General features: G+C 50.8%; 2 protein-coding genes across 18 annotated transcripts in view; both read left to right on the top strand.

Annotated features, from left to right (window-relative positions):
* The first annotated feature begins 2,427 nt into the window (after positions 1–2,427).
* The window catches only part of LOC123332143 (apolipoprotein L3), a 41,280-nt gene continuing 18,918 nt past the window's right edge, over positions 2,428–24,789 (top strand). For 7 of the 15 annotated variants that reach the window (XM_045165343.1, XM_045165344.1, XM_044937673.2 and 4 more), the window contains exons 1-2: positions 21,567–22,795; positions 23,060–23,178. Coding sequence is in view for 1 of the 15 variants with exons in the window: in XM_044937675.2 (XP_044793610.2) it covers positions 21,143–21,191; positions 21,453–21,556; positions 23,060–23,178 (272 nt within the window). In the remaining 14 variants the exon portion in view is untranslated. The other 8 variants (XM_045165345.1, XM_044937677.2, XM_044937675.2 and 5 more) reach the window with 7 other exon arrangements.
* LOC123332137 (apolipoprotein L3) lies at positions 3,318–16,608 on the top strand. Of its 3 annotated transcripts, none has more exons than XM_045165353.1 (5): positions 3,318–3,434; positions 10,417–10,457; positions 10,652–10,760; positions 11,979–12,090; positions 14,359–16,608. In XM_045165353.1, exons 3-5 carry the CDS (start codon positions 10,730–10,732, stop codon positions 15,293–15,295), a joined length of 1,080 nt encoding a protein of 359 aa, XP_045021288.1. In that variant the 5' UTR covers positions 3,318–3,434; positions 10,417–10,457; positions 10,652–10,729; the 3' UTR covers positions 15,296–16,608. The 3 variants fall into 3 exon arrangements, with proteins under 3 accessions (XP_045021288.1, XP_045021289.1, XP_045021290.1); XM_045165354.1 differs by lacking the exon at positions 3,318–3,434 and adding an exon at positions 3,459–3,541; XM_045165355.1 differs by lacking the exons at positions 3,318–3,434; positions 10,417–10,457; positions 10,652–10,760 and adding an exon at positions 13,529–13,645.

The raw sequence follows: 24,789 nt of genomic DNA, 5'->3' as shown, positions 1-24,789 counted from the left end.
GCAACCCACTCTAGTATTCTTGCCTGGAGAATCTCATGGACGGAGGAGCCTGGTAGGCTACAGTCCATGGGGTCGCAAAGAGTCGGACACGACTGAGCGACTTCACTTGACTTGCCTGGTGGCCAGACCCCAAAGAATCTGCCCGCAATGCGGGAGACCCGAGTTCATATCCCTGGGTCGGGAAGACTTCCTGGAGAAGCGAATGGCAACCCACTCCAGGATTCTTGCCTGGAAATTTCATGGACAGAAGAGTCTGGCGAGCTACAGTCCATGGCTTCACAAAGACTTGAACACAACTGAATGACTAACACATCGCAAATGCCTAAGTTCGCTCTGCCCATATTGTTGGAATTTAGGCTCTTGCAACTTCCTTCCTTTAAATAACACTGCAGTGAACATATTTGTGTATGAAGTTTCCCCCTCATCTTTGAGGCTGTTTTTCTGGGGGTAGGCCCTGCAGGTGACATTGTTGGGGTAAAGGGAATGAGCGCTTAAAGGCTCCCTGTGTCTGACCCATCCCCCACCACCGCCCCCGGCCCCAGGTGTCCCTGCAGGCTGACTTCGCCATTGAGGTGTGGCCAAGGCCACCTATGAGCGCATGTTCACACCACCTGGCGCACAGTCTCCAGTGGCTGGATCCCAGGGCATGGACCTAATTGAACGGGGGTGTCCTCAGTCTGTGGAGGTCCTGGCTTAGACGAAAGCTGGTTCTTCTCAGCAAATTGTGTTGCTTGCACAGAGTATCTAACAATTGGTTACACTCGGATGCTGGGTTACACCCAGTCTGGGCCCAGCCTCCTCGTCAATGACAGTTGTTGATGAGAGTCTTGCCCTGTCACAGAGCTGCTACCAAGTCACTTGTGGCCCTTGTGCCCATCCTGCACCTGGCCCCAATTTCTTGGCTTTCCCTGCTTCGTTCCTTAGGTTCCTAAGTATGTCGAAGCCCCTCTAGACTTTACCTGTTTAAAGAAACACTCTTTCTCTAATTACCTAGGGTAATGTACCAGAGCCCCGATATCCACTGCCACCTTTGTTAGAAATGCACGGGGACAGAGATGCCAGCAGGTAAAATCCCTTCAGGGCCCAGGTTCTGTGTTTCTCTGCAAGTCTGACTCCTTACCTGTCCCATGCTGGCCCCCACGTGCCCCCTTCCTGGCATCCCTCCACCCCGCTTTCCCTGCACCAGGAGAAGCAGGAGAAGTCTGTGCGCAGAGCGTTAAGACCGATCCAGGGCCTTGGTCTTTCTCTAGGACTCCGTGGTGGATGGGGCGGCATGTGGTCAGCGGCCAGCTCTCCTCTTCTACATCAAGGTCCTGGAGATCGAGAGCAATGTGTACCACATGGGCCAGAGCAAGGTTTTCTTTGGGATACTGTGCTAGCCCACCTGGAGGAGGAGCGGGACCTGAAGATCACTGACGTCATCATCGGCTTCCAGGCCTGATGCAGGGGCTACCTGGCCGGGAAGTGAGTCCTGGGACGCCCACCACCAGCTCAGGGCCCCCAGCTGTCCTGTGTGGAGGCACTGAGGAAGCAGGGCCTGGCCGCCCTCACCCAGGCAGGTGTTCCCCAGGGAGGCCCACATGGCTTTCCCGTGCCCCTGCTTCCTGGATTTCTGCCTGAGGTTTAAAGTGAGCAGGTGGGAGGGGTGACTGTGCTCCGATTTTCCCTACAGAAAAACCCCTGCCTCCCACTCTTCCTCCCTGTGTCCCTTCTGTAGATGAGACACCCAGATCTGGCTGTCCCCAGAGGACCCCGAGCTCTGGGAAAGAGGCATCTTTGAGTTCCAGCAGTTCCTGTGGGGTCAGAGGCAGACTTGTGCAGGTCAGTGGGCAGGGCAGCTGCCCGTTTGCCCCTTGACTCCTCTGTGTCTGGGCTCTGGGGCTTGTGTCCTGGCCTGAGCCCTGAGCTCTGGGAAAAGGGTATCAAATGAACGTTTGCAGGATGTGGGCTGCTGACATTCTCCCACCAAACACAAATACCTGAGTTGCTGGAACAAAGTGCCCACGTCTCCCCTCCTCTCAGCTCCCTTATCTGCAAAACACATCAGATACATAACAGTTGGCTTTAAGAACAAACTATGGTTGGCTATCCTCATGGAATAATCTCCTGTCCCTCCCTCAAAACCCGAGGGGTGGGGACCATAATGGCCCAGGGACATTTCCAGGGGTGAAGCAGCCCTGAGGGAAGGGCAGGCGGGCCTCCATGGGGCATCCAGGTCCATTGCAGTCACTTCTGCTTGAGGCAAACCGAGAAGTTCACCAGCAGTCCAGCTGCAGGACTCTCAGACTATGGGAACTTGACCTGCATTTCTTCATCTGTGAAACGGAGCCAGCGTTCCTAGAGCTGAGTGAGATTCAACAGGAAAGGCGTGGACGGTGCGATCACAGCGCCTGCCACACGTTCAGCCCCCGTCCACAGAGGATCTTTGCTCAGAAACCAAAGGGAGACAGGGCCAGCTCTCCATTGCAGACCTCTCTGAGTCGCCAGGACACTGGTTTTCTGATAAAAGTTCTCCATTTGGAGAGAAAAAAATCTGTTGTCAGGTGGAGATAAGCCGAGATAGAAAAAGGCAGCGTGCTCTCAGCCCTTCCCACGAACTTCTGCATCCACCTTATGGCAGTGACCACCAAGGCTGGGCCTCCTCATGTGGACTAAATGCACTAGTTCCGTCTCTGCCAGCAGGGCTAAGTCTAGAGGGATCTGATCAAAAGGGATGGGGGGAAGCGCATGGACAGAGTGTCTGAGGGGTGGCCTTAGGCCCCTCTTCTAGGTACCATGGGAGGAAAACAGGAAACAGTGGACTCTAAGGCGAGGTCACGGAGGGCTTCTCAGAGGAGGTGGTGCCAGATTTGGGCTTTGCAGAAAGCATTTCTCCCAGTTGGATGCAGCAGGTTTCCCTGGCAGAAGAACCTAGAAGTGTGAGTGAATCCTAGAAGCCACCTGGACCTGGCCCTCAGCAGCAGAGTGTGAGCAGTATGCACTGAGCAGCTGGGCTGTTCCAGGACTGTACCTCATGCTGGTGGCACGAAGGTGAACGAGGCAGGCAGGCTGGTGAGTGTGGGGTTGGAGGGGTGAGAAGATGGAATCAGAGGGTGGGGAGTGATTTGCCAAGGGACTCACGGTGTGTTGGTGGCAGGTCTTTGTTCATGGACCTGAGACCGAGTGGACTGTGTCAAGAAGGATGTGGAATGTCAGGACTGGGCTTCTTTCTCTAAGGAGGTGGAAATAGTCCCAGGGCGGGGCCTGGTGGGCAGGGTGTTTGTTTGACTTGAACCACTAACAAGTGAGGGTTTTGCTTTCACTTTTGCTTCCCAGAGTATATCTAGGCACAGAGGGTGTGTATGGTCATTGCAGAGATGCACAGCTGGCGGCTGCATCTGCACAGCTGAGAACGTCTGGATCTTGTTCACACTCAGCCAGAGGAAAGCCCATGGGTAAGCAGAGGGGAGGGACCCTGCCCATCTCCCCATCCTCAGGATGAATGTCTGAGAAACGATGATGTCACTAGTTGACAGAAGATGGAAACTGGAAGCGCAGAGAGGTGAGGTCATGGCCGAGGCAGCAGGTTAAGCAGGGGCAGAGCCTGGATGTGGAGGCAGGTGTGTCTGAGGACTTCCTCCCAGCCGAGGGCCCCTAAACAGAGCAGAGGGAGGGCCACAGCTGCTCAGGTGGGCTCAGCTCAGGGTGTGGACTCCTGAGACATGAGCGGCGACCCCAGAAGGAAGGTGGGTGTTGGGTGTGCTTAGTACTTTGGGAAATTGGAGGAAGCAGAGAGGGTAGAGGAGGACAGGGGAGTCAGCGCCTCCCCTCCTATGGCCTGGCCACCTTAAAGCTGTCCCCAGGGTGCTAGGCTGGGGCTGATGGGGGAAAGGGGATTTTTTTCAGTTACAAGGAATCAAGGTTTGTTGAAAAACCTTGCCTCTGAGAGCCAGGCTCAGTGCCAGGCCCTGGGGGACATTGCGGCCTGGAAATAGACAGGAAACCAAGTGGGGAGTCAAAGGGCGTTGGCTTCCTGTGTTTGCCAGGCCCTCTGCTCAGGATGTGGGTGATGGGAGGTCCTGTGTGGGGAAGGTGGCGCTGCTGGAAGATGTGAGAAGGGCTCACTGCACAAGGTCCACATACATCCCGCTGTTGCAATGTTAAGATAAAAAGCCGAACTCTACACACATCAGTATAACAGGAGGGGCATGAGCTTAGATCTATGTTTTTTACCGGCAGAGACAACCCTAGAAACGTTGGGGAATTAAAACCACATTCCCACCCTGCCCTTGCACCCATGTCCAAAGGCCTGGACTTGGCCTCCTCTCTGCCCACAGCGAGCTATGTGACTCTGGGCAAGCTCCCTTCTGGGGAATTGTTTGTTCTATTCTCTTACTAAGTTTTTTAAAGCTGATTTCCATTTTCTCTGTGGGTGCAGATGTTTTTTCTGACCTGGTTTATGGGATCCTTGGCAATATTAATTTCCAAGAGTTCAGTAGGTCAGAATTTCCATTATATCTTGTGGAATGTGTGTATTTAGAAAGGTTTTCTCAAATCAATGTTATTTTTAATGCTTCCTTCAGTCCCTTCAGTTTCTTCTCTCTGGTGCACGTTGGATCCATTTGAAAGATTGATTGATTAGGATCTTTAGTTTCTTCTCCATTCTCTTCCTCTTTCTCCCCTTCTCCCCTCCCTCCCTTTCTAATTTTAACAGGGGGAACTGGGGTTGTGCTGTGTCACCGAGAGGCTGCTTGTTTCATGTCCCCATAAGGGGTCCCACCCCTCATATTTTGGCCAGGCTGCGCCCAGGAGGGAGGAGGGTGTCCAGAGGCCCTGGACAGGAGGAGCAGCAGAGAAGAGACAGGGCCTCTGATGATGCGGGAGGGTTCTCAGACCTGGAGAAACTGAGCAAAAAGGGACCATGACCAGGAAAGTGCGGCCTTCAAGAGGAGCTGGAGAGCAACTGGGGGAAGGTGGCAGAGGGAGGCTTGGAGCTGGGCTGCCAGGGACAAGTACCCCATCAGGCGGTGAGGCCAGTGGGGAAGAGCATGTCGTGGGAGGGGCAGCCTGTGCCAAGTCAGGTGTCAGGCTCGAGCAGCAGGCCCTGTGGATACAGAGAATATGAGGAAGACAGGAGCTGGGGAATCGGGAGGGTCCGGGTGCTCGGCTAGGGACTTTCTTAACGCCCCTTTCCCTTCCCAGGGAGGGTGACTGCAGGCATAGGAGGGAGATGGTTGGGGAGAATCTGTCTGCCCACGAGGAGGGAAGGGATGCATGACTGGCCATGCAGCTGGGCAGGGACAGGCTTCTCCAGGGTCCTCCCCTCTCCACCAACAGCCTTTCCAGAAAGGGACCAATCAGAGGCTCACAGAGGAGGAAGCCCTGGATAGGAATCCAGCAGAGGAAGCACTATCAGCATCCACACCCATCTGAGGCCCCAGACAAGGGTCAGGACCAGGCCAAGAATGGGAGGGAAGGATGGAAGGATGAGGTCGAGGGTTCAGATGCATTTACAAAGTTTTGGCATCACCCAGGATCCAGCCCTTTCTGCCCAAGCCCTCCTCTTCTCTCTGCCTTGGCTCTTGGTCCTCGTGTTTCATGATGTCATTTGGCTGCCCTGGCTCCTGGGTCATGCAGCTTCCAGGCAGAGAGGGTGGCGCAGGACCAGCCAGCTCTCTTCTCCCACCTGCTTCAAGGTAGACCTGCCTGTGTGAATTCTCTCCCATGCACATAAACAGTGCCTCCAGCCTCCACCATCAGGCACACTCCATAGTGAACAAGTTACTCTTCCTGAAGGACAACCCCAGGCATCACAGAGAGAAGGTGATAGAAAGATTCTAGGATGGGAGCTCAGGTGAGGGGATTTGGGGGAGGCTGTAAGGAAATGGGGGCTTCCCTGATAAATCAGTTGGTAAAGAATCTGCCTGCAATGCAGGAGACCCCAGTTTGATTCCTGGGTTGGAAAGATTCCCTGGAGAAGGGAAAGGCTACCCACTGCAGTACTCTGGCCTAGAGAATGCCATGGACTCTATAGTCCGTGGGGTTGCAAAGAGTTGAACATGACTGAGAGACTTTCTCTCACTCACTAAGGAAATGGGTCCACTCTAGCTTAGGTGACACAGAAAATGAGGGGCACTTCTATCAATGGGAGTCTTGGTAACTCATCTTTGGAGAGGGGAGACCAGAGTGAGCATAAAGGTGTGACTGGTAAAGAAGGAGCAGTCATACTTTTCATCCAAGGGAGGGGGTGTGGTGTTGATGGGACGCAGTGATGGGTGTTTGCTGTCTCCTTCGCGCCTGCTCTCAGGGTGACCCTGTGTGAGGCTGGAGTTCTGTGAGAGCCTTTACATCCAACGGGAGAAGAGCATCACCCTATTGTGATACCAGGCCAGCCTTGGGATGTCAGGGGTATTCTTTCCTTCTCAGTCCTTTATAATGGTCACGTAAATAGACAAAAGGGAATATATCCATTGATTTTAAGACTCCTCTTATTATTAAATTCAATAAACAGTGAAATATTTCCCAGTACACTTACTCCTCTTTGCAGCATAGCTACCTTTTGTAAGCTTTATGTCTCCCTTCTTAGCCACACTTGATATAAACTCTTCTCATTGAATTGTTATGAACTCATGGCCTTTCTCAGACTCAACTTGGCCCAATGAAACATGATCATAGTATTCACTTTCCATCATCAGCAGCATTATTATATGTGAGTTACATTAAAGTTGCTCAGTCGGGTCTGACTCTTTGTGATCCCATGGCCTGTCAGAGGAGCCTGACTCCTCTGTCCATGGAATTCTCTAGACCGGAATACTGGAGTGGGTAGCCATTCCTTCTCCAGGGGATCTTCCCAGGGCTCGAACCCAGGTCTCTCACACTGCAAGCAGATTCTTTACCATCTGAGCCACCAGGGAAGCTCATTTTATGTGGGTGCCCCTTCTAAATGCTGCTCTGAACATTTCCGAGAGAATCTTTGCCTTTGGGGGTGTATAGTTGCCAACCTGTGGATATAGATGCCGACCTGTGGAACGGACCTCCCCTTCAAGGAGTCTCGCTTCCTTTGAGTGGGCAGAAGCCCATGGGTGCACGTGTTTGTGGGCAAGGTGCTGCTAGATGATGGATCTGTTTAAGGCCACAGGGAACTGTGATTGTCCCGGTTCACGTGTATGGTCATCCCTCTTTTCCTGAGAGCTTGGCTTCATCATCACACACATGTCTGCCGCCCTGACAGTTGTCACATCGGGTGTCGGCTTACTTCTTATTGTCTCTCAATCCAATTGCTTCCACCAGTTTATGTGGTGGCGCCAGAAATCAACCCATTCTCATGGGTTACTAACTACTATGAAGTGACTTCTGCTTTTATAAAATTAAAAACATCCAAAATGCTAAATGCATATGTTGAAAACAAATCCGTTTATACAGAGGGTTCTGCACACCGTTCGTAGTAAAAATCACTTTCAGTTGTTTGCTTTTTCTTTAGTTAATTAAGCAATATCCTTAGATAACATCCTTACTTACAGGGTCATTGAGAGAAGTAAAAATAAGTGAATGCTTGAGAAGCACTTAGAATGCTGTCTGGTGCAAAGTGGGAAGTCGTCAACCACAATAGCTAATAAACATTAAGTATCATATTTTTCTTTTCCTAATTTAAAAAGTCTGATACTCTTTACTTACTTCTTACCAGGGAAGATAATGTTTTCAGTTATTCTTATACTTTTTCTTATATCCGTCCCTATTTTCTCCTAATATCATTATATCACTAATCTTACATCTTCTCTTAGAAAACTTTGTGGTTATATGCACTTTATTTGTGCCATTGTTTCTTAGGCCCTCAGGTTCAACTGGTGTTTCTTGATTCCCCACTGTGTAAAATGAGACCTTCTCTTTCTCCCTTCAGTGCTTCAGCTCCCAACTTCTAGAAGTGTGATTTAATGTTTATATTGATTGACAGCAAATAAATTAAGCTCTCATATTTAAATGCTTTGCTCTAAAAGTTAAAAGTCAAAGAAGAGAATTTACATTTTTGTGATGTTTTAAATATTTTCTCTTGAGTAACTTGTATTAATACTATGTATTTGCACATACATTTTGGCATAGCTTCAGTTTTTTCTGATGTTTCGAATTGCCTTTGTTTTCACCCCTTGCACTGTCTATCTTCAAATTTCCTCCATTTCTTTGCACAAGTGCCTCATACGATACCGAGTCCCCTGTCCCCACAGACTCTGGACTTTTTACCCCATTCTGAACTGGTTTCTCTCTAGATCTGCCATGTGCCCAGCTGTGATCCTTGGATTCCCTTCTCTCTGGGTTGATGTTCCTGATTCCTGGATCACATTCAGGAATCTTTCTTTCTCTTGGTTATCCTTTGCATCATCACACACACACACACACACACACACACACACACATTTCTTTCCCTTTGCATCTCACTCTCAAGTAACTTGCCAAGGAACGATTGTGAATAGCAGCGTTTCTATTCTCCATTTAGCTCCATTTCTTCTGTCATTTTAAAAGAATTTCTAGAAGCTTTTTTTGACCTTCTTTTCCAATCTTTTTTAGACTTATTTGGTAAACACTTATTAATTTCCAAGATTTTTTTTTGTCTGTTTCAATTTTTCCCACTTCTCAGTGCATCTCATTTTATGAATAAAAATCCTTTCTAATTGACTTAACGACCTGGGTTCAAGTTTTAAAAATTATTTTCTTCCTTCAGAATTGTCCAACCATCTCTTCTGGTGTCATTTCTCATCTGTTAGTCTAAGTCATCTTTTCCACATTGTCATCGTTTCCATGTATCTAATCCTGGATGACCCATTCATATTTAAGAGGGAGTAGAGTTGACTGGTAAGCTGCCCTGTAGAGTGCTTGCCTGAGGACCCCTAAATTCCAGAATACAGAAATATTTTTTCTGGAGTCTCTGAATTAAGATATTCCTCCGTCTGGTGTGGAGTTGGGTGAATATGTGATGGGATGTGGGTTGCTGGGACTATCCCCTGCTTTCTCCTTCTGTGTCACTCTCATTTTGCTCTAAGCAAGCATTCCTCTAGCCTGTACACCTTCTCTCCATTTCTTTCCTCCACTCCTCTTTATTCAGCAGTCACTTCTTCATCCACTCAGTCTTCAAACTATTGCTGAAGACTCTGGGCTCCTGTTGCCCACATTCCTGGCTTTATATTAGCAGCAGAGCACTGAGAGGCGAGATATGGGCTCTTGAGCCCAGTAAGTGGGTTGAAACCTAGTCTGTCATGGACAAGATTTCTGACCTTGGGCAAGTCACATAACATCTATGAAAACAGGAGGGGAGTTGGTGTACATATCTCAGGGGTTACTGGAATAATCCAAATTATATTCAGTGAAGTCTTAGATCAACTATCCGTACAGAACGAAGACCACAAGCACAGAGACGCCTCCTATCAGTAGCCATTATTACAAATGTAAGCACGTTTCCTATCATTTCAGCCAGGTCTCAGAGGAGGAGCTGATAAATGCACTTTTGTCTTCTTACAATACTGCTGAATGTAATCAACATTTGCTTTCTTCCATCATCTACCAAGACAATGTAATCCCAAACAGAATTAAAAAATTGTCTCTCAATAAAGATCTGTTTTGAAGTAGAAACTTCTGAGAATTGGCAAGATTAAAAGAATTGACACCGTCATATATGAATATAACTGTAATCAATTGGTGCAATTTTTTGGCACAACAGAGTGACTCTAGGTATGAAAATATTTAAAATGTTTAGAGCCCTGACCAAATCATTCTACTTCCAGAAACAGCTTAAGGACACAGTCTCAAGTACAGGCAAAGTTTCATACAAGAAGAGTGTTCTTTACACTATTATTTACACAGACAATTAGAAACACCCCAAAGTGCCACAGTCAGGGGAGGACCGCAGAGAGGACTGGGCACCATCCAGGTCCTCAGCTGCCCAGGGCAGGGCTGCAGGGAGGGGTCTGTGGGAGAAAAGCTCGTGCAGAAGGAAGGAGGATGTGGGCTGTGGGAGCTGCAGCACCAGAAACTTTATCAAGGCAGAGATTCAGGCACAGGGAGCAAGACATCATTTTGGAATAAAAAGAGTCATTTACCAATTAACATATATCCCCAGGTAAGTATGTTTGTATATTGTTGAGAGTACAGCATAGTTATCATTAACCTGCTATTTGAATCAGAAAGACTTGGGTTCAAGTCCAGACTCTGCACCAGCATGGAGTCTTGGGCTGACCCATGTTTAGGTGAGTTTCAGGAGCCTGCACATCACAGACACTGAATCAATAGTAGTTACTACCAATTAGTGACACAGGTGTCCCGACCTCACATAGTTCCCAGAGTATTCCTTTCTATGCTCCTTTCTATGTGTTCTGTCTCTGGTTTTACTGCTCCTATAACCTCACAGATGGCTGTCTCCTGTCTGATTACCTTCTCCCTGTGCCCCAACAGGAGAGCAGGACTCTGACTCAGCTTGGAAGGAGCTGTAGGAGGTGAGTGACTTTTCTTTACTAACAGCCAGCAGAGCCCAGGGGACAGGGAAACGCAGAGGGTCAAGTCCCTGATGGCATTGGTGGCCGTCCCAGGGGAACCCACCAGAGGCCTCCCCCTCGCTGTTCCCTGCAGCCGCTGGTCACTCGTGATCTAGCCCGTGATCTAGCCTGCAGTCTGTTTTCTCTTCCCCAAGGGTGAAGCCACACCTCCTTCCAGCCTGACTTGGACCGGTGAGCCGAAGGGACATCCCCGAGACCCTGCTGCTGCCATCATGGTCTCGATAGACCTCTTTTACTGCTCAGGTAGTCAGCTGTCTCTTGTCTGGCTGGTTTCCACTTGTGATCCAGAATTGAGGGTGGTGCCTCCAGGCTGAGACAACCCACAAAGGAATCAAAAACCAAGAAGGGGGTGGCTAAGCATTCCGGAGTCCTCCAGAGAGGCCAGGGGAGCCCCCTGTGTTCGAGGTTCTATCCGTACAGCCTCAATCCCAGCCCTCTCCTCAGGGCACCAGAGCACGGTGTCTACTTCCTCCTCCACTGCCATCCAGCAAGGGACTCAGAAGTGAGGCCAAGACAGCCCGCGGTGAGGGGGACAGCTGATAGGGATCCCCAAGGTCAGGCGGGAGAAGGAGGGGAGGTCCCACAACATCCCTGGAGCTTCTCCTGCCCTCTCCCTTGCTCCAAGCCTCCTTGTGCTCCCAGACCCTGGGGTGTCACCACAGAGGCTGTTTCCTTCAGTTCTCGCCCTGCCACCCCCTCCACCTCAGCCACTCCACAAGGGTTAGGGGACCCTGAATTGAACTCAGGTCAGGACTGTGCCACCTCAGTCCTCAGGGAGGGGTGGTCAGAGCTTTAACATATGAACTGGGGCAGAGGGGACACATATGTTCCACCCATAATACCAGGGACCTTTGGTCAGGAAGATGGACCTTAAACCCTTTCAGTTCAGTTCAGTTCAGGCGCTCAGTCGTGTCCAATCTTTGCAACCCATGGACTGTAGCATGTCAGGCCTCACTGTCCATCACCAACTCACAGAGTTTACTCAAACTCATGTCCATCTCATCCTCTGTTTTCCCCTTCTCCTCCCGCCTTCAATCTTTCCCACCGTTAGGGTCTTTTCAAATGAGTCAGTACTTCGCATCAGGTAGCCAAAGCATTGGAGTTTCAGCCTCAGCATCAACACTTCCAGTGAATAATCAGGACTGATTTCCTTTAGGATGGACTGGTTGGATCTCCTTGCTGTCCAAGGGACTCTCAAGAGTCTTCTCCAATACTATAGTTCAAAAGCATCAATTCTTTGGTGCTCAGCTTTCTTTATAGTCCAACTCTCACGTCCATATATGACTACTGGAAAACCATGGCTTTGACTAGACAGACCTTTGTTGGCAAAGTAATATCTCAGCTTTTGAATATGCTATCTAGGTTGGTCATAACTTTTTCTTCCAAGGAGCAAGCTACTGAATGCCATTTATATTCCACCACAAATTCTTCTAATTTTATTCTTTTTTTTTTTTCACCTAGAGAGTGAAACTGTTTTTCAAGTTGTTGTTGAACATTCCCAGGTCACAGAAAAGAAACTGACGGTCTTACTCCGAAACTGGAAGATATTTGTGGTTAAGGCCAATATACCCAGGTAACATGCATGGGTTTACCAAGAATGTGACTCAGATCCCTCTGCCCCAGGCTAGGTTCCTCCTGGCAGGGACACCTCCTCCAGGCAGCATCCTGTAGTTGGAGTCAAGGATGTTCCTTCTCAAGATCCCAATAGCAGTGTTTCCTTTATGGCATTTGGTGGCAGTGAATGGCCTCGTGTGGTGAAGAGATGAAACCTGCTACAGGGGCAGGTTATGTGACCTTGGACGTGTGACTGAACTACTCTCTGCCTTAGTTTCTTCATCTGTTCAGTTTTATTGTGCAGACAACTGAGATCATGCATGCAAGGTGCTTTGCATGATGGCTGACACAGAGTAGGTGCTCAATTAATATTAACTTTAAAAAAAACTTCTTGGGAAGAGATAGGGGCCAAAGATCTTTTTCCTAGAGAGGAGGACAAAGCAGGGCTCACTTTTGATCAAGTCAGTAAATCCTTCCAACATCCTTTTGTGTTGCCGGGGATTCTGACTAGAGTCTTCCCCGACTTAGGAACTGTACCAACCCTGCAAGATCCAGCTGGTCCATATGACAGAGAGGCGAGAGAGGAACTGGGTGGAGCTGGTGGGGTCCTGGCTCTAGTCCTGCCCAGCTGTGGGGCTCTGGGCTTATGTCTTGGAGCCCCAGATCTGTGTGTCCAGTGGGAATAGCAATTCTATCTGATAGACTATGGTGATGGCCTCAGATGAACTGCAGGTCAGAGGTGGGGAAGCAAATGCAATCATCTCGTCCAAAGGCCCAGGGAGGCCTAGACCAGGGTGAGACCCAGGGTCAGGGTAGAGCAGAGGGTCCAGATTGGAGGACGAGTAGGCAGGGTTGGGCAACAGGACCAGAACTAGAGTGAGGAGAGTGGGCCCCGAGGACACAGAAGTGAAGGGTCTGTGACCCTAGCAGAGGTTCCGGGAGTGGGAGGGGGGACATTTCTTTCTTCCCTGATGGGATCCCCTCATGTGGGCTAGAGGGCCCTGGGTGGTCATGTCCTCCACACCCTGCCTGGGACCTGGGTTCTCTCTCCATCTGGGACCCTCTTCTAGTCCACGTGGAGCGGCCCTGACAGTGGGAAAGCAGTGTGGCTCAGTGAGCCCTCCAGGGTCACAGTGAGTGGCTGCGATTGCGTGTCATTTGAGGGATTCTGAGGAGCCTCATGCATCCCCACTGAGGAGGAGAACAGTTCCACCACCAGCTGTGCAAGTGTCGGTCTCTTCAGGACTAACAATTCAGATGCGTGATTCCTCGAGTCTCTCGAGTCTTGGAGAGGGTCTATAAAGGTGCACATGGCCTTGGGGTGCAGGCACGCTTACCAGCTGACATGCAACATCCGAGAGGCCAAGGATGCTGGGTGATGGGTCAGGAGTCAGTGAGGTGAGCTGGAGAGTCCCAGGGAACCAGGGCTCACAGCACATCTCCTGCTTCCCTGTCAGGTGGGGAAGTGGATGGACCCAGTGACTATTCAATGGAAAGATCAAGGGCACAAGCCTTGGAAGAGAGCAGATGCCAGGCAAAATGATCTTTAAGGTGCCTTCTACCTCTGACTTTTGGTGGGTTTGTTTTTTTTTTTTATAAGTATGCAGAGTTAGCCAACCTGCAAAATCTGAGCACACAGTCCCCAGGACTGTCCTTACATTTAACACCAGTAGCACGTTAGGGGGTTCCCATAATCACCATCGGGTTTGAGAATTCCCTAGAAGGATTCTCCGAGCTCACTGAAGATGTCGTCATCCCGGTTATGGTTTATTACGGGAAAGGATGCAGTTTCAGCCACGGGGCAAGTCTAGGCGGGTTCCACACACAAAGCTTCCGTGTCCTCAGGATGCTTTCCAGCCTTGGATTCAGTGTGTGGCAGGACACACAGGGCTCTGTCTGCCAGGGAATCTCACCCACTTAAAAACAAACTATCCTAACTTGTGGTCTCCAGCTCTTCCCGGCAGTCAGACTAATGCCCTGGAGTCCAGCTCCTCCAGAGGTCAGAACTGATACCACGTGACCCAGAGGCCCCATCACGAAAGTCACCTTTTCTGTTTGTCCAGTGGCCAAAGGCCCAAGGAGATGAGGACACTCCTATCAGCCAGAATATTCTAGGGGCTTAGAGACGACTTCCCAGAATCTAGGGCTAGGAGCAGATTGGCTCCTCACTACACACTAAGGTCCACGAGTGAAGGGTTTTCTGCTCCAATAAAACAGAATACAACCTTCCCAGCCTGTTTTTACAGACAAACAAACTGTCTTAATTCCTTGACCTTCATTATTACAGGGAGGAGGCAAATGCAGTATATGAGTATCTGAACAGGCTGAAAACAAACTTGAGTGTAAATGACCCAGACACACTCCAACAAGACCAGCTGGATGGAAAGAGGCTTTTGGAGGAGATTGCTGTGATGAAACAGGACCTGAAGAAAGCCACAGAAAAGATCCATGCTTTTGCAGACAACGTTGACAAGGTACACAAGGACTGCACGATTTCCAATGTGGTGGCCCACTCCACTGGCGCTGTGTCTGGCATCCTGAGCATCGTTGGCCTGGCTCTGGCACCTCTGACAATGGGGGCCACTCTGCCTCTCTTCGCCACTGGGTTAGGGCTGGGCATAGCGGCTACTGTGACCAATGTGTCCACCATTATCGTGGAAAAAGTAAACACGTCGTCAGCAGAAACCGAAACCATTCAACTGCTGTCCCGTCACAGGGAGAGATGGAAGGTAATCGAGGATATACTCAATGAAAGGAAAGTTCATATTAATCTTGCAAAGAAATTATTCATCTATTTCCTAAAAATCATTGGGAATATCGGCCAATTCATCAAGGTGATCAAAGGCAGCCCTGCCTTAACAGCCCAAGTCAAGTTCTTCATAACCAATGGGAAAACCTTCATTCGTGGCAGCTTTCAGGTGCCAAAAACTTTTGGCGGCATGGCTTTTACAATGGCCAAAGGAGCCCGTATCGCTGGCATAGTCATGTCAAGTATTGGCCTTGTGATAGATGTGGGCTTCCTGGTCAAAGAGTCAATACATTTACATGATGGAGCAAAGGCAGAGTCAGCTGAAAAGCTGAGGCAGAAGGCCCAGGAGTTGGAAAGCACACTGGAGTTTGTCACTGAGATCCATGAGAATCTGGCAGGAGGGCTCGATTCCATCAACCCCAGAGGAGTGCAGGACCTGGAACATTTTCTGGGTGTCTCAGAGGCAGCTTGTTAGAGGATTAAAGGAGGGAGACAGCATTGATGGTCCTGGGTATTAGGAATTTGGCATTTCTGGAGCTGAGCACAGCAAGGGAGGGATGGATGCAGGAGGCAGATGAGGGCAAAGTAAGAGCCTGGAGCTAGGACTAAGGGAGAAGGGGGGCTAAAGAGTGAGGGGAGGAGATAAACCACTTATTTTGGACTAAAGAACACACTGGGGGTAGAATAAAGGCAAAGGCAGGTGGAACTAGCTGTGGAAGGCCAGGAATACAAAAGGGTTGAAAATGAGAGAAAGTCAGAGTGAGGAGTGTTGGGATCCAGGAGAAGTAGCCAGGGCTCCTCTATCGCCCTCCTCAGGGTGTGATGTCCCAGCGAGAAGAGTCTTCCCCTGGTAGTGTTCTCTAGCCCTATGACTCCAGCATCAGCTCACCTTTGATTCCAGCAGGTTTTTATTAATTAGGCAGGGACTTCTTTTGTTTGTTTGTTTTTTTCGAAGTGTAGTTGACTTACAGTGTTGTGTGGGTTTCTGCTGTACAGCCAAATGTATTGATTATACATGCGGTTTTGTGTGCTATACAGTAAATCCTTATTGTTCATCTATTTTATGTAGGGTGATGTGTACCTGTTAATCACATATTCCTATTTACCCTTTCTTTCCTTTCCTATTTTGTACCAAAAGTTTGTTTTCTTTGTCTGTGAGTCTGTTTCTGTTTTGTAGATAAGTTCATTTGTGCTCCTTTTTGGATTCAACATATAATTGAGATCATATAATATTTGTCTTGCTCTGACTGATTTAATTCATTTATAATAATCTCTATGTCAATCCAAGCAGCTGAAAACAGCATTATTTTATTCTCTTATGGCTGGGTACTATTCCAGTTATTTCGCATCTTTTTTCTCTGTTGATGGACACTTAGGTTGCTTCCATGCTATTATAAATAGTGCTGCTATGAACATTGGAGTGCGTGTTACTTTTTGAATTAGAGCTTTTGTCGTTTCCAGAAGTGCTGACTCATACGATAACTCTATATTTAGTTTTTTAAGGAAACTCCATGTTTTTCCACGGGCTTCCCAGGTGACTCAGTGGTAAAGAATCCCCCTGCCAATACAGGAGACGTGTGTTCGATTCCTGGGTTGGGAAGATCCCTGGAGAAGGAAATGGCAATCCACTCCAATATTTTTGCCTGGAAATAGTCCATGGAGAAAAGAGTCTGGCAGGCTACAGTCCATAAGGTCAAGAAGAGCCTGACCCAACTGACGACTAACACCGGATCTCCTCACCTTGTGTTCTCTAGACTTTATTTCAATAAATAGCACTGATTCACTGAGGCTTCCTTGTGTTGACTGATGGGCTCACCTGGGTCCAGATGCCTGAGGTCCTTCCCCGTGAGCCTGTCTCGCAGAGTCTCAGGGAGCACGTCCTCCATGGCTCCTCCTCCCTGCCCACTGGGCTCCCAGCCAGTCGTTTCCCTCAGACCCTGGAACACCCAGGCCCAATGGGACGCCCGGGGGAGCCCGTGTCGTCTGACTTGGGCTGAGCACGGGGATGCTCCTCCTCCAGCCCCGGGGACCAGGATGGACACGGGGCACCTGAGGGTGACTGAGAGCAGAGGGCTTGTGTGCAGGTGTGAGTTGGGGGTCAGCCGTAAACAGAGGGGCAGGGAGAGACAGCACACGCCTCTCCCAGGCTGCCTTCACGTTTCGCCAGGACTCCTGCACGAGCTTCCAGAACGGTCTTCTTATGTCTACCTTGGGGCAGTGCCCCGCCTCACCTGTCTATTCCCCACCGGGGCTAGAATGACTTTAAGAATATTATCTTAGCCCTACCTACTTCACCTCCTCCACGGCTGCCCATGACTCTGAGCACAGATGCTGAAAGCCTCCCTGCAGCCTAGCTTGCTGGAGCCTGTGGTCTCCCAAGGGCAGAGATGGTTGCCAGGCCCACTCCATCACCAGGGGCAGGACTGAGGGCTGTGTAAAGTGGGCAGGAAGGAAGTGAAAGTCCATCCAAGGCCATGTTCTGATCTGGTCACCCATCTGGGATTGCACCTGCCTGGATCTTCTGAGGAGCCTTCATGGGATGCCTCATGCTCCTCGTCTCCAGGGAGGAAAGGGGAGCATCTGGGTGTTGCTCTTACCTCCACGGGCCTGCTCCATGGGGCACCAACTCTCTGTGTTTCCATGTGTGGAGCATGTGAGCTCCTAACTGGCTCCCAAACCTGGAGCCCAGGGCAGGAAGCCAGAGACCTGGAACCTGGAAATGATTCCAGGACGTCTCCTAAGTCCATCCCCACGTGCTGCAGAGCCTTCTCCACACTTTTGTCCAAATCTCCCTCAGAAGACTTTCCTCAGTGCCTCTGACTCCCTCTCAGCCTGTGTTTCCCTGAGACTTCAATCGGCCCTTCCATTCCTTCCTGAAGATGTCAGCAGTCATGGCCAGCATCTGTCTGATCCCCGAATCATGAGTTTCATTCCTTCTTTAATTCTTTGTAAGTTCCTGGGGAATTCAAATCCTGCACAGACTTCTCCTGGGCAGGGTTCCAGGCACTGGATACAGAAGCATTCAGTGTCCATCCCCACGTCCCCATGAACCCTTAGAGCTGGACCCCATTCAGCTCAATGTGCAGATGATGCAATTCCACAGTGACCCCTGTGTCAGGTGAGACCCCTGTGGTTCTGAATACAGAAACTGAGTTTGGCTAACTGAGCACAGAAGAGCGTGCACTGGAGGGATGCAGGCCAGGTCAGAGGATGGAAAGAAGCCCCCAAACTTGCACAATTCAGAAAGGACAGAAAGTAGGGCAGGTCCCCCTGCAGGAGCTCACAGTCTATCCCCAGAGGCCCCTTCCAGCAGGGAGCTTAGGTCCAAGGCCCTGGCATCTCAGTGTCAGGTTCCCAGGAGACAGAGGAGCTTGGGTCTGAGGACTATATTCTTGGACCAATAGGTCAGGCTGAAGGATGGGGAAGATGAATGAGTAATGGGGACCTGAACCCTGGGGGAAAGTCTCAGGTAGAGAGGCTCCAGATTGAGTGCTTCCTGGATGCACACGTGCCCTCTTCCCAGACCAACAGACATGACTCTCCTCACGCTGTTCTGGGTCCAATCACCCCACACATGACAGTAAGTGCACCGCCCACTTCCCCAGCTGGAGACAAACACGAATCCCCTCCACCTGCTGCATCTTGCAGTGATGTCAAGGGTGAAGGGCCCCAGTGCAATGCCAGAGCATGTCCTGGTCCATCGGGCTCCTTTCTCAGTCTTCTGCATGTATATCATATATGTGCAGGCAACAGGGAGGTGCAGTGAAACCCCGGCCCCCAGGAACATTGCTCTCCTGATACCAGTCTTCACTGGGATCCCACTCCCTGTTCCTCTCTCCTGCGGGAAATTCTCCCCTGTGCAGCCTGGGCTGGGCCATCGCTGTGTCAGCACTGTCACCTGGGTCCTAATCAGGACCTCACTGCACCTCTGAGAGCAGGCGCTTGTCACCCCAATGGAGAGCAGGAGGAAGCAGGGCCCAGGGACCAGGAGAGTGGCTGAGGCCCCTGCCTGGGGAGGGCCATCCTGGGTGGGCCTTCTTGGTGCCTTGAGCCTTCTCCCTGATCCATGTTGAGCTGATTGGTCGGGAGAACGCAGGGTGTTCTGTTCCAGGAGGAAGTGAAGCAAGCATGTGGTGTTTCTGTTACACAGCTCATCCTGGGCCCAGTGCAGAGTACGCACCCCTCTGGGAGCCCAGACCATGCAGCTGTCTGTCCCCACCTGCTGTCCTGTCCCCTGTGGGGAGAGGTGGGCAGCGATGTATGCTGCAAACATGTGCCTGCCACCCAGGGGCTGAGTGCCTCCAGGCAGAGCCTCTGTGGACAATTTCATGTTTCTCTCATGCCTTGGTGCTGGGCATCTTTAAGATCCTGCTCCCATCTCTCAAAAATGCCTGGAAGGTCATATTAAGTTGTTCTTTTTCAAAGGGTGCTGTCCTGGACCTCATACCGGTGATGACCGCTGAGTCTGGGCAGAGCCCTCCCTCCAAAGATAGGGACATTGTTTTTGAAAGACAGCAGACGTGTTATGCCCAACCATTCTTTAACCTGATAATTAAAGAAGCTGTATATTTCATTATGAAAACACTACAACTAACGGTTCAGATTCAGAAAATGGGGTAAAACATAGAGAAGTGAAATAGTTCGCCCAGTAAGGTTATTGGCCATCTCCCTACAGTGCAGCTATGTTTTTAGAAGCAAACCTCAAAAATCTTGTCGTTTCTTCTGTACATACTTCAGTTCATCCCTATATTTTAAAAAGGTCTTTGCCTGGTAGCCTGACCCTAATGAATCTGCTTGCAATGTGGGAGACCCGAGTTCATATCCCTGGGTCAGGAAGACTTCCTGGAGAAGGGAATGGCAACCCACTCCTGGATTCTTGCCTGGAGAATTTCATGGACAGAGGAATCTTGCGAGCTACAGTCCATGGCTTCACAAAGACTTGAACACAACTGAATGACTGCTGCTGTTGCTGCTGCTAAGTCGCTTCAGTCGTGTCCGACTCTGTGCGACCCCACAGACGGCAGCCTGCCAGGCTCCCCATCCCTGGGATTCTCCAGGCAAGAATACTGGAGTGGGTTGCCATTTCCTTCTCCAATGCATGAAAGTGAAAAGTGAAAGTGAAGTCGCTCAGTCGTGTCCGACTCTTCGCCACCCCACGGACTGCAGCCTACCAGGCTCCTCCATCTATGGGGTTTTCCAGGCAAGAGTACGGAGTGGCTAACACTTTGCAAATGTCTAAGTTCGCTCTGACCATATTGTTGGAATTTAGGCTCTTGCAACTTCCTTCCGTTTAAATGACACTGCAGTGAACTTATTTGTGTATGAAGTTTCCCCCTCATCTTTGAGGCTGTTTTTCTGGGGGTGGGCCCTGCAGATGACATTGTTGGGATAAAGGGAATGAGTGCTTAAAGGCTCCCTGTATCTGACCCATCCCCCCACCGCTCCCGGCCCCGGGTGTCCCTGCAGGCTGACTTCGCCATCGAGGTGTGGCCAAGGCCACCTATGAGCGCATGTTCACACCACCTGGTGCACAGCCCCCAAGGCTGGATCCCAGGGTGTGGACCTAATTGAACAGGGATGTCCTCAGTCTGTGGAGGTCCTGGTTTAGATGAAAGCTGGTTCTTCTCAGCAAATTGTGTTGCTTGCACAGAGTAGCTAACAATTGGTTACACTTGGACGCTGGGTTACACCCAGTCTGGGCCCAGCCTCTTCATCAATGACAGTTGTTGATGAGAGACTTGCCCTGTCACAGCACTGGTCCCAAGCCACTTGTGGCCCTTGCACGCCATCCTGCACCTGGCCCCCCTGTCTTGGCTTCCCCTGCTTCGCTCCTGAGGTTTCTAAGTATGTTGAAGCCCCTCTAGACTTTATACTACCTGTTTAAAGAAACACTCTTTCTCTCATTACCTAGGGTAATGTACCATAGCCCCGATATCCACTGCCACCTTTGTTAGTAATGCACGGGGCAGAGATGTCAGCAGGTAAATCCCTTCAGGGCCCAGGTTCTGTGTTTCTCTGTAAGTCTGACTCCTTACCTGTCCCGTGCTGGCCCCCACGTGCCCCCTTCCTGGTGTCCCTCCACCGCGCTTTCCCTGCACCAGGAGAAGTCTGTGCGCAGAGCGTTAAGACCGATCCAGGGCCTTGGTCTTTCTCTAGGACTCCGTGGTGGATGGGGTGGCATGTGATCAGCGGCCAGCTCTCCTCTTCTACATCAAGGTCCTGGAGATCGAGAGCAACCTGTACTGCATAGGCCAGAGCAAGGTTTTCTTCCAGGCTAGCGTGCTAGCCAACCTGGAGGAGGAGCGGGACCTGAAGATCACCGATGTCATCATTGGCTTCCAGGCCTGATGCAGGGGCTACCTGGCCGGGAAGTGAGTCCTGGGACACCCAGCCCACCCAGCCTGATCCTGGCTTGGAGTCCCTAGCTAGCCTGTGGTGGAGGGCACTTAGGAAGTGGGGCCTGGGCACCCTCATGCTGGCAGTTTTCCCCCGGGGAGGCCCACAAGGCTTTCCCTGCCCCTGAATTTCTGCCTGAGGTTTAAAGTAAGCTGGCGGGAGGGATGACTGTGCTTGGATTTTCCCTCCAGGAAAGCTCCTGCCTCCCACTGTTTCTCCCTGTGTCCCTTCTGTAGGGGTGACACCTAGATCTGGCTGTCCCCAGAGGACCCCGAGCTCTGGGGAAGAGGCATCCTCGAGCTCCAGCAGCTCCTGTGGAGTCAGAGGCAGACTTGTGCAGGTCAGTGGGCAGGGCAGCTGCCCGTTTGCCCCTTGACTCCTCTGTGTCTGGGCTCTGGGGCTTGTGTCCTGGCCTGAGCTCTGAGCACTGGGACAGAATGTCAAATGGATGTTTGCAGGATGTGAGTTGCTGACACTCTCCCACCAAACACAAGTCCCTGAGTTCCTGGAAGAGCACCCCCACCTCTCCCCTCCTCTCAGCTCCCTTACCTGCAAAACACATCAGATACATAACAGTGGCTTTAAAAACAAACTATGGTTGGCTATCCTCATGGAATAATCTCCTGTCACTCCCTCAAAACCTGGGGGGAGGGGACCATAATGGCCCAGGGACATTTCCTGGGGTGAAGCAGCCCTGAGGGAAGGGCAGGCGGGCCTCCATGGTGCATCCAGGTCCACTGCAGCCACTTCTGCTTGAGGCAAACCGAGAAGTTTACCAGCAGTCCAGCTGCAGGGCTCTCAGACTGTGGGAACTTGACCTACATTTCTTCATCTGTGAAACGGAGCCTGCACTCCTAGAGCTGAGTGAGATTCAACAGGAAAGGTGTGGACGGTGCGAGCACAGCACCTGCCACATGCTCTGCCCCCGTCTACAGAGGCTCTTTACTCAGGAACCAAACGGAGACAGGGCCAGCGCTCCATTGCAGACTTCCCTGAGTCGCCAGGACACTGGTTTTCTGATAAAAGTCTTCCATTTGGAGAGAAAAAAAAATCTGTTGTTGGGTGGAGATAAGCCAAGGTAGAAAAGGGCAGCGTGCTCTCAGCCCTTCCCACGAACTTCTGCATCCACCTTATGGCAGTACCACCAAGGCTGGGCCTCCTCATGTGGGTCATTGGGACTAAAGGCACTAGTTCTGTCCCTGCCAGCAGGGCTAAGTCTAGAGGGATCTGATCAAAAGGGATGGGGGGAAGGTCATGGACAGAGTGGCTAAGGGGTGGCCTTAGGCCCCTCTTCTAGGTACCATGGGAGCAGAATAGGAAACTGTGGCCTCTACAGGTGAGGTCACAGAGGCCTTCTCAGAGGAGGTGATGCCCGATTTGGGCTTTGCAGAAAGCATTTCTCCCGGTTGGATGCAGCAGGTGTCCCTGGCAGAAGAACCTAGAAGTGTGAGTGAATCCTAGAAGCCACCTGGATGTGGCGCTCAGCAGCAGAGTGTGACCAGTATGCACTGAGCAGCTGGGCTGTCCCAGGATTGTACCTCATGCTGGTGGCAAGAAGGTGAACGAGGCAGGCAGGCTGGTGAGTGTGGGGTTGGAGGGGTGAGAAGATGGAATCAGAGGGTGGGGAGTGATTTGCCAAGGGACTCATGGTGTGTTGGTGGCAAGTCTTCCTTCATGGAGCCTGAGACTCAGTGGACTGTGTCAAGAAGGACGTGGAATTTCAGGACTGGGCTTCTTTCTCTAAGGAGGTGGAAATAGTCCCAGGGCAGGTCTGGTGGGCAGGGTGTTTGTTTGACTTGAACCACTAACAAGTGAGGGTTTTGCTTTCACTGTTGCTTCCCAGAGTATATCTAGGCACAGAGGGTGTGTGTGGTCATTGCAGAGATGCACAGCTGGCGGCTGCATCTGCACAGCTGAGAACGTCTGGATCTTGTTCACACTCAGCCAGAGGAAAACCCCTGGGTAAGCAGAGGGGAGGGACCCTGCCCATCTCCCCATCCTCAGGATGAATGTCTGAGAAAGGATGATGTCACTAGTTGACAGAAGATGAAAACTGGAATCTCAGAGAGGCGAGGTCATGGCCGAGGCAGCAGGTTAAGCAGGGGCAGAGCCTGGATGTGGAGGCAGGTGTGTCTGAGGGCTTCCTCCCAGCCAAGGGCCCCTAAACAGAGCAGAGGGAGGGCCACAGCTGCTCAGGTGGGTTCAGCTCAGGATGTGGACTCCTGAGACATGAGCATCGACCCCAGAAGGAAGGCGGGTGTTGGGTGTGCTTAGTACTTTGGGAAATTGGAGGCAGCAGAGTGGGTGGAGGAGGACAGGGGAGTCAGAGCCTGCGCTTCTATGGCCTGGCCATCTTGAAGCTGTCCCCAGGGTGCTAGGCTGGGGCTGATGGGAGAAAGGGGATTTTTTTCAGTTACAAGGAATCAAGGTTTGTTGAAAAACCCTACCTCTGAAAGCCAAGTTCAGTGCCAGGCCCTGGGGGACACTGCGGCCTGGAGAGGGACAGGACACCAAGCGGGGTGTCGAAGGGCGTTGGCTTCCTGTGTTTGTCAGGCCCTCTGCTCAGGATGTGGGTGATTGGAGGTCCTGTGTGGGGAAGGTGGTGCTGCTGGAAGAAGTGAGAAGGGCTCACTGCACAAAGTCCACATACATCCTGGTGTTGCAATGTTAAAATAAAAAGCCAAACTCTACAGTGTAACAGGAGGGGCATGAGCTTACATCTATGTTTTTTACCGGCAGAGACAACCCTAGAAATGTTGGGGTATTAAAACCACATTCCCACTGACCCTCGTACCCATGTGCAAAGGTGTGGTCTTGGCCTCCTCTCTCCCCACAGAGAACTGTGTGACCCTGGGCAAGCTACCTCCTGTGGAATTGTTTGTTCTATTCTCTTACTAAGTTTTTAAAAGCTGATTTCCACTTTTCCCTGTGGATGCAGATGTTTTTTCTGACCTGGTTTATGGGATCCTTGGCAATTTTTATTTCTAAGAGTCCTGTAGGTCAGAATTTCCATTATAACTTGTGGAATGTGTATATTTAGAAAGGCTTTCTCAAATCAATGTTCTTTTTAATGCTTCCTTCAGCCCCTTCAGTTTTTTCTCTCTGGTGTACGTTGGATCCTTTTGAAAGATTGATTGATTAGGATCTTTAGTTTCTTCTCCATTCTCTTCCTCTCTCTCCCCTTCTCCCCTCTCTATCTTTCTAATTTAACAGGTGAACTGGGGTTGTGCTGTGTCATCGAGAAGCTGCTTGTTTCATGTCCCCATAAGGGGTCCCACCCCTCATATTTTGAACAGGCTGTGCCCAGGAGGGTGGAGGGTGCCCAGAGGCCCTGGACTGGAGGAGCAGCAGAGACAGGGCCCCTGATGATGCGGGAAGGTTCTCAGACCTGGAGAAACTGAGCACAAAGGGACCACGACCAGGAAAGTGCAGCCTTCAAGAGAAGCTGGAGAGCAACTGGGGGAAGGTGGCAGAGGGAGGCTTGGAGCTGGACCTCCAGGGACAAGAACCCCATCACGCGGAGAGGCCAGTGGGGAAGCACATGTCGTGGGGAGGGGCAGCTTGTGCCAAGTG

This window comes from Bubalus bubalis, chromosome 4 (genome assembly GCF_019923935.1).
Source record: "Bubalus bubalis isolate 160015118507 breed Murrah chromosome 4, NDDB_SH_1, whole genome shotgun sequence".
Lineage (NCBI taxonomy): Eukaryota > Metazoa > Chordata > Mammalia > Artiodactyla > Bovidae > Bubalus > Bubalus bubalis.
Note: the sequence above shows the minus strand (reverse complement) of the source record. Positions and strands in the feature narration are given on the sequence as shown.